The sequence below is a fragment of the Staurois parvus genome, unplaced genomic scaffold (assembly GCF_062004578.1).
Source record: "Staurois parvus isolate SC_StPar_1 unplaced genomic scaffold, SC_StPar_1.0 ptg000843l, whole genome shotgun sequence".
NCBI classification, from domain to species: Eukaryota; Metazoa; Chordata; class Amphibia; order Anura; family Ranidae; genus Staurois; species Staurois parvus.
In genome coordinates, this window is record NW_028318639.1 from 178,671 (window position 1) to 188,289 (window position 9,619).

A 9,619-nucleotide genomic window follows, 5' to 3' on the forward strand; every position below is an offset into this window, starting at 1 on the left:
CACCGTCCTGCACTCCTGCTGGCAACTAGAGTATAATTGTGGGGTCCTTCTGGCCAGCTCTGGTTACCCTGGGTATCTGACAGTCCCAACAAAGTCCTAGCACCCCAGGCTCAGGCAGGCACACATTCCAGGTGCCAGCGGGAGTGCAGATTGGTGTGGACCTCAGTGTCATTAGATGCTGTTGATGCCTACTGGTGCAAGCCTGAGCCTTTGACACTGCAGTACATCTGCAGAATATCTTCAGTATATTCAACTTTCACCTCATTTTCCTTTTTTGCAGATCAGTTATGCCTCAGCCCTCCCAACATTGGCTGATAAGATCCAATTCCCTTCTTTTGTAAGGACTGTCGGTACTGTAGACTCGCAGCCTGTGGCGGTGGTCCAGATGATCATGCATTACAATTGGACTTGGGTTGGCATAGTGTCCTCCAATAATGACTACGGAGACCAAGGCAGCCAGAAACTGAGGACAGAAATGGCTAAGAGAGGCATATGTGTTGCGTTCGCCAAAACCTTACCAACACCGCCAACCAAGGAAAGCCTTGACGGCGTCATCAGTGCCATACACAAAACAAAAACCAACGTCATTGTCCTCTATGCTTATGCCACAGAGCTGATTCCTTTCTTTCAGGCCATCACTGTCAGCAAAATAATTGGAAAAATTTGGATTGCTGTCGGAAGTTGGCTGCCCTCAGCCGTCTTTACACAAAAGGAACTGTGGGCAACGCTTTACGGCACCATCGGTCTCGCTAAGTACAGCTCAAATATTCCCGGTTTTAAAGACTTTCTTTACACTATAAATCCTGACAAATATCCAAATGACATATTTATTAAGGAATTCTGGGAGCAGGCCTTTGGATGTAAGTGGAGGGAAAATTCATCAACTTATGGAGTCAATACAACCTTCTGCTCTGGTAGAGAGGATTTGAGGAAACTGGACAGCTCTGTGTATGACACAACCAATTTTCGTCTGTCCGTGTCAGTTTACAATGCTGTCCATGCCGTTGCCCATGCACTACATGATATGATGTCATGCAAGTCTGGAAAGGGACCATTTTTCAATGGATCTTGTGCCAACTTCAGGGACTTTCAACCATGGCAGGTACGTTAAATTCAATAACCTTCAAGTTATAAAAAATATTTTACAAACAAAGAACTATAGTTAAGTGCTGTCATAGCAGCTTGGAAGATATACACATTTTTAGTTAATGATGATCAAAGGGTGCAAGTGCCATTAAGAAATACCATGAGGTCTACCAGCATTGACCCCAGAACCTAGTAGTTCACTGCTGTACACCATGAAAGTTTTATTCCTTTAGAGCAGCCATTCCCAACCAGGGTTCTATGGAGCCCTGAGGTTCCTCCAGAGTTTGCTGGTGGTTCCTTGAGCTGTGACTGAGTGACCTTTGATTTTCCGTGGTGTAAAGTGCTATCATAGCAGCTTGTTAGATGTACACGGTTTAGTTACTGACGATCAAAGGGTGCAAATGCCATTAAGAAATGCCATGAGGTTTACCAGCATTGACCCCAGAACCTAGTAGTTCACTGCTGTACACCATGAAAGTTTTATTCTTTTAGAGATGCCATTCCCAACCAGGGTTCTATGGAGCCCTGAGGTTCCTCCAGAGTTTACTGGGGGTTCCTTGAGCTGTGACTGAGTGACCCTTGATTTGCCATGGTGTAAAGTGCTATCATAGCAGCTTGGAAGATGTACACAGTTTTAGTTACTGATGATCAAAGGGTGCAAATGCCATTAAGAAATGCCATGAGGTCTACCAGCATTGACCCCAGAACCTAGTAGTTCACTGCTGTACACCATGAAAGTTTTATTCCTTTAGAGCAGCCATTCCCAACCAGGGTTCTATGGAACCCTGAGGTTCCTCTAGAGTTTGCTAGGGGTTCCTTGAGCTGTCACTGAGTGACCTTTGATTGGATGGTGCCTGCATAGTTCCAGGGCCAATACCACTTTGCAGAGCCATCTGCATGAACCCAATGATCATTTTAGCTGTCTCTGAGGGTGGCATTCTGACATTCTTTTTTCATTGACCACCAATGAATTGGTCATTGCAAGGGTTTCCTGAGATCTTGAGATGATTTAAAGGGTTCCTCTGCAGTAAAAAGGTTAAGAAAGTCTTTGTTAGAGTCTATCTCCAGGCACATGAAGTCTCCCATCCAAGTCCTCCCTGTTCAGTCATCATGCACCTGATGGGTCACCATCTCTTTCCTGGATTGACTTGTGGAATCACGTAAATCCTGGTGCCCATGCAAATTGTGGCCTTTTCCCTTGTAACTTGCAGATTACAATCTTGCACTCTGATCACTGAGGGAGAGGAGATTGAGGAAATGCTTCCTCCTGCCTGCAGCAGACCAAAGACATTATCTCAACCTGGGCAAAGTTACATACTTGGACCATAGACATTTTTTGCTGTAAATGGCAGGAATTTGTCAACTCAAAACCTAGAGAAGGTCAGCACAACAAAAATGTCAAGAAACGATAATGTGCTTTTATTGAAAAGAACACTTCCATTTGTGTTTGGAGGTTCTCTCCGTAGTAATGGCAATTCCACCAAAATCAAAAGATTTAATTCCACCGAAGCTTAGGCGCTGTCTAATATCTGATGTAACCTTTCTTCTAAGCTTTTCCACTACGTTAAGAATGTGCAGTTCCTGAACAGCAATGGAGAGAGGGTGGCGTTCGATGAAAAAGGAGAACTGAAGGGGCTCTACGATGTTCTGAACTGGCAGATGTCTCAGGATCTGAAGGGAGGACTGGTCAAAGTTGGAATCTTCGATGACTGGGGCCCCAATGGACAGAAGCTGGTTGTAGATGAGAAGGTCATCACATGGGGAGAGAAATACACAAAGGTAATGGAGAACTTTGGGATAACATTTACCGCCTTTAGTTCTAATATACACCGATCAGCCATAACATTCTGACCACGGACAGGTAAAGTGAATAACAGTGATTATCTCGTTACAGTGGCACCTGAAAGTGGGTGGGATATATTAGGTAGCAGGTGAACATGTTGTCTCTGAAGTTGATGTGTGGAAAGCAGAAAAACTAGGCAATTGTAAGGATTTGAGGGACTTTGACATGGACCAAATTGTGATGGCTGGATGACTGGGTCAGAGCAACTCCAAAACTGCAGCTCTTGTGAGATGTTCCTGGTCTACAGTCAGGACCAACCAAAAGTGGTCCAAGGAAGGAAAACCGGCTAACCAGGGAGAGGGTCATGGGGAGCCAAGGTTCATTGATGGAGGTGGGGAGGGAAGGCTCATTGATGGAGATGGGGAGGTAAGGCCCATTGATGGAGATGGGGAGGTAAGGCACATTGTTGGAGGTGGAGAGGGAAGGCTCGTTGATGGAAATGGGGAGGGAAGGCTCATTGATGGAGGTGGGGAGGGAAGGCTCATTGATGGAGGTGGGGAGGAAAGGCTCATTGATGGAGGTGGGGAGGAAAGGCTCATTGATGGAGGTGGGGAGGGAAGGCTCATTGATGGAGGTGGGGAGGGAAGGCTCATTGATGGAGGTGGGGAGGGAAGGCTCATTGATGGAGGTGGGAGGGAAGGCTCATTAATAAATGTGGGGATGGAAGCTCATTTATGGAGGTGCAGAGGGAAGGCTAAATGATGGAGGTGGGGGGGGAAGGCTCATTTATGCAGATGGGAGGGAAGATACATTGATAGAGGTGGGGGGGGCTCATTGATGAAGGTGGGGAGGGAAGGCTCATTGATGGAGGTGGAGGGGAAGGCTCATTGATAAAAGTGGGGATGGAAGCTCATTGATGGAGGTGCAGAGTGAAGGCTAACTGATGGAGGTGGGGGGGAAGGTTCATTGATGCAGATGGGTGGGAAGATTAATTGATGGAGTTGGGGGGAAGGCTCATTGATGAAGGTGGAGGGGAAGGCTCATCGATAAAAGTGGGGATGGAAGCTCATTGATGAAGGTGCAGAGGGAAGGCTAAATGATGGAGGTGGGGGGGAAGGTTCATTGATGCAGATGGGTGGGAAGATTAATTGATGAAGTTGGGGGGAAGGCTCATTGATGAAGGTGGAGGGAAGGCTCATTGATGAAGGTGGAGGGAAGGCTCATTGATGAAGGTGCAGAGGGAAGGCTAAATGATGGAGGTGGGGGGGAAGGATAGAATGTTATGTGATATTTAACAGATGCGGTTCTTTTCTAGGCTCCACCCTCCGTGTGCTGCGAAAGCTGCTTCCCCGGATTCTGGAAAGCCCCCCGGGAGGGCGAGCCCTTCTGCTGCTATGATTGTTTCCCGTGCTCCGAAGGAGAGATATCCAATCAGACCGGTATGTTCAGCTCAACGCAGACTGGGACTCTGATGAATAAAATTGAAAAATTCCATTAGCATGGTGATGGGGTGGGGGGGGATACTGAGGAAGAAACCAGGGAAGGAAAAATACAAGCTGCAATATATATATACGTTGCAGTTTTGCATTGATTTAGCGGGTTTGTGACTGAAGCTAAATGCCATAATCACTGTATTTTTATTTCAGCCGGCGATTGTCTGTCTCACAAAAGTGATCCACATGGCTGATTAGCCGCTGGATCGCTTTTAGAAGCAGCGGGAAGCGTCATCCCCCCACAGCCACCAGTGTTTCTCGGGCGATCCGAACCGGCAGTTCACGTGGCTGGTCGCAGAGGTGGGGAGAAACCAGATCATCTCCTCAGCTCTATGATCTAGGAGGACTGGAGTGACGTCATGACGTCACTTCTGGTCTAAACTGGCTGCAAACTTTTTTTTGCAGCCGCTTGATATCCCTTATATGTTATCACAAGGGATCTTTACATTTCTTGTGATAGGAATAAAAGTGCTAAAAAAAAATTAAGAGACAGAGTAGAAATAAAATCCGTCAATGAGCCTCCCCCCCCTGCATCAGTGAACCTTCCCTCCCCACCTCCATCAATGAGCCTTCTCTCCTCACCTCCATCAATGAGCCTCCCCCCCCCACCTCTATCAATGAGCCCTTCCTCCACATCTCCATCAATGAGACTTTCCTCCACATCTCCATCAATGAGACTTTCCTCCACATCTCCATCAATGAGACTTTCCTCCACATCTCCATCAATGAGCCTTCCCTCTCCACCACCATCAATGAGTCTTCCCACCCCACCTCCATCAGTGAGCCTTCCCTCCCACCTTCATCAATGAGCCTACCCTCCCCACCTCCATCAGTGAGCCTTCCCTCCCCACCTTCATCAATGAGCCTTCTCTCCCCCCACCTCCATCAATGAGCCCTTCCTCCACATCTCCATCAATGAGACTTTCCTCCACATCTCCATCAATGAACCTTCCCTCTCCACCACCATCAATGAGTCTTCCCACCCCACCTCCATCAGTGAGTCTTCCCTCCCCACCTTCATTAATGAGCCTACCCTCCCCACCTCCATCAGTGAGCCTTCCCTCCCCACCTTCATCAATGAGCCTTCCCTCCCCACCTTCATCACTGAGTCTCCCCCACACCTCCATCAATGAGTCTTCCCTCCCCTCCCCACCTTTATCAATGAGTCTGCCCTCCCCACATCCATCAATAAGCCTTCCTTCCCCACCTCTATCAATGAGCCTTCCGTCCCCACCTCCATCAATGAGACTTCCCTCCCTACCTCCGTCAATGAGCCTTCCATCCCCACCTCTATCAATGAGCCTTCCCTCCCCACCTCCATCAATGAGCCTTCCCTCCCCACCTCCATCAATGAGCAATGTTAGGTACCTACTTACTCAATGTAACATCTTTTATATATTATCAAAAAATTGGGTTATATATATTGCGTTCTTTTGCATTAAAATTCATTAAAATGTTCCCCCCCCAAATAAATACCTTTGAAAAACCCCTGCGCAAATACTGTGTGACATAAAAAATTGCAACAGTAGCCATTTTATTCTCTAGGGTTTCTGCTAAAAAAATATATAATGTTTGGTGGTTCTAAGTAATTTTCTAGCAAAAAAAAAAGTGAGGGGGGATTTATGGTCCTACCAGACTTTCTGTCCTAGGGTGACAGCACCTTTATTGGAAAGAGCTAAGACAGACCACCATGGCAGAACCGTGTTCTGTCTGAGCAGTCGGCAACAAAAGAGTCTTGTGGATGAAACCCGCTACAGGAGTGTGAGTGGGCTCCATGGCGGTCTGCACCCACCCTTCACAGCTTAAATTATCACTAAAACCAGTAATAATCTAATGCAGAGACAACCATTTAATATGATAAAGAGTAGATACATTCATCTAGACCAGGGGTGGGCAAACTTTTTGACTTGAGGGCCGCAATGGGTTCATATATTGGACCCGGGGGCCAGACCAAGAGTAGATGAATGATGTGTATGTGTCATCCATAGTAAGTATAGTAATATTCCCCCATAGTAAGCATAGTAATTAATCCCCCATATAGTAATTCATCCCCCATATAGTAATTCATCCCCCATAGTAATTCATCCCCCTATAGTAATTCATCCCCCATATAGTAATTCATCCCCCATAGTAATTCATCCCTCATATAGTAATTCATCCCCCATATAGTAATTCATCCCCCATAGTAATTCATCCCCCATATAGTAATTCATCCCCCATAGTAATTCATCCCCCATATAGTAATTCATCCCCCATAGTAATTCATCCCCCATATAGTAATTCATCCCCCATAGTAATTCATCCCTCATATAGTAATTCATCCCCCATATAGTAATTCATCCCCCATATAGTAATTCATCCCCCATATAGTAATACATCCCCCATATAGTAATTCATCCCCCATATAGTAATTCATCCCCCATAGTAATTCATCCCCCATATAGTAATTCATCCCCCATAGTAATTCATCCCCCATATAGTAATTCATCCCCCATATAGTAATTCATCCCCCATATAGTAATTCATCCCCATATAGTAATTCATCCCCCATATAGTAATTCATCCCCCATATAGTAATTCATCCCCCATATAGTAATACATCCCCCATATAGTAATTCATCCCCCATATAGTAATTCATCCCCCATATAGTAATTCATCCCCCATAGTAATTCATCCCCCATATAGTAATTCATCCCCCATAGTAATTCATCCCCCATATAGTAATTCATCCCCCATAGTAATTCATCCCCCATATAGTAATTCATCCCCCATATAGTAATTCATCCCCCATATAGTAATACATCCCCCATATAGTAATTCATCCCCCATATAGTAATTCATCCCCCATATAGTAATTCATCCCCCATAGTAATTCATCCCCCATATAGTAATTCATCCCCCATAGTAATTCATCCCCCATATAGTAATTCATCCCCCATATAGTAATTCATCCCCCATAGTAATTCATCCCCCATATAGTAATTCATCCCCCATAGTAATTCATCCCCCATATAGTAATTCATCCCCCATATAGTAATTCATCCCCCATATTAATTCATCCCCCATATAGTAATTCATCCCCCATATTGTAATTCATTCCCCATATTAATTCATCCCTCATATAGTATTTCATCCCCCATAGTACTATTCCCCCCCAAGTAGTAAGCCAAGTCCCCCCTGTGTCAATTCACTTACCTTTGCTCCGCGCGTTCCTCTCGCCGTGTTCCCGCGCCGTTCCGGTCTTCAGGGCGGACTGCGAGAGGAGCCTAGCTCCCCTCACGTTCGTCACGCTGCCCCGCCTACACACATCCTGACAGCCATCCTGACAGTATCACGCTCCACGGGCCGGATTAAAAGGTCCGCCGGGCCGTAGTTTGCCCATTGCTGATCTAGTCCTACAGATACAACCAGCCCTTTGAGGGCAACCAGAATGCTGAAGTGGCCCACAATGAAATTGAGTTTGACACCCCTGGTCTAGACTGTTCCCTGAGCCAGAGGAGTGACTGCTATGTGTGTGCCTGGCTGCTATCACCCTAACCTGGGAAAAGGATCTGGGACAAATCAATGGCCCTAAGGGGTACGCCACAGACAGATAGAGCATACCTGAACAACTGGATCAAGAACCAACCGCTGAGACTTTCCCAGTGGAATCACAATAAATCATTTTGAGCGCCTTACGTTAAGATCTTCATGTCTCCCTATTAATATTTGCTACTTATCCTTTCTTTCTTGTTACTAATTATAAATAGCACACCATCATAATGGTGGTGTATGGTGGAGACATTCTTGATCATGGCTAGAAAAAGGGCCAACGAAGAATGTGGTCCCATATCTGCTACCTCTATTTCTGCACCACTGGTTATGCTATGTATTAATTACTTCATAATTCTCCTTTTTTTTAATCAGATGCAGCAGGCTGCATGCAGTGCCCAGAAGACCAATGGTCCAATGAGAACCGTGTGAAATGTATACCAAAGGTGATTGAGTTTCTCTCCTATGAGGAGCCTCTTGGTCTGGCCCTTTCTGCTGTCACCACCATCTGCTCCATAGTGACTGTTTCAGTTCTCGGCATATTTATTCGCTTCCGTGACACTCCGTTGGTGAAAGCCAACAACCGCAGCCTTAGCTACCTTCTCTTGGTGGCTCTCCTCTTCTGCTTCCTTTGTTCCTTTTTGTTCATCGGTCGCCCTACCACCATCACCTGTCTAATCCGGCAAGCTATATTTGGGATCATATTCTCTCTCTGCGTGTCATGCATCTTTGCCAAAACCATTACAGTGGTGATTGCTTTTAGTGCCACCAAGCCAAATAGCTCTCTTCGGAAATGGGTTGGCTCTTCCATCCCCAACTCAATGATTGCTGTTGGATCGAGCATCCAAACTGTCATTTGTGCTTCCTGGGTGATACAATACCCATCATCTCCCAATCTGAACACAAAGGCTACTAAAGGGGTCATAACGGTGGAGTGCAAGGACAGCTCCATAACCTTCTTCTACATCATGCTAGGATTCTTGGGGTTCTTGGCAATTTTGACTCTTGTGGTCGCTTTCTTGGCTAGAAACCTTCCCGATGGCTTTAATGAGACAAAGTTTATCACCTTCAGCATGTTGGTCTTCACAAGTGTTTGGATCTCCTTCATCCCGGCCTATGTGAGCACCAAGGGCAAGTACATGGTAGCCGTAGAAATTTTTGCCATTCTTTCATCCAGCCTTGGCCTAATGTGCTGCATTTTTGCCCCTAAGTGTCATATTATCATTCTGAGACCTCATATGAACACCCGAGAATTTTTGGTTTCAAAGAATCAGACTGGAAGAAAAACATGAAAGTCGTGCCCAACTGTGACTTGGTTTTCAGATTTCTGTAGATTGTGAGCTCTTTTGAGAAAGACCCTCAATCACTGTTGAACCTCAATGAATAATGTGTTGTTGTAATTTATCTGTTCACCTGCATGTTACTCCTTATAATGAACCTGATACATACTATGAAGCCACTACATGAACATTTCATATCAATACAGGGAAATAAAGGAAAACATTTATTAAACGTTGTCCTACCTCTGTGTTATGAATATGGTCAGGCAATTACGTAAAAGCAAAAAAAAGTTTGTGGCCTTACTTCCGAATTATCCTCTCTATGCCAATGATATACCCTGCAGGGGTTTGAGGCAACATCACTGAAGACCCGGGGACTAAAGATGGCTTGTAAGTCCCACTAAAACAATACCTACCCCCCAACCTAAGTAACCACACTGACAAC

At 45.5% G+C, this 9,619-nt stretch overlaps 1 protein-coding gene across 1 annotated transcript; it reads left to right on the plus strand.

Moving 5' to 3' along the window:
- Nucleotides 1–280: 280 nt before the first annotated feature.
- LOC149443601 (extracellular calcium-sensing receptor-like) lies at nt 281–9,400 on the plus strand. The gene is made up of 4 exons (XM_089655507.1): nt 281–1,102; nt 2,638–2,865; nt 4,185–4,308; nt 8,270–9,400. The coding sequence occupies exons 1-4, from the start codon at nt 386–388 to the stop codon at nt 9,184–9,186; spliced, it is 1,986 nt and encodes a 661-aa protein (XP_089511633.1). The 5' UTR covers nt 281–385; the 3' UTR covers nt 9,187–9,400.
- Nucleotides 9,401–9,619: the final 219 nt, after the last annotated feature.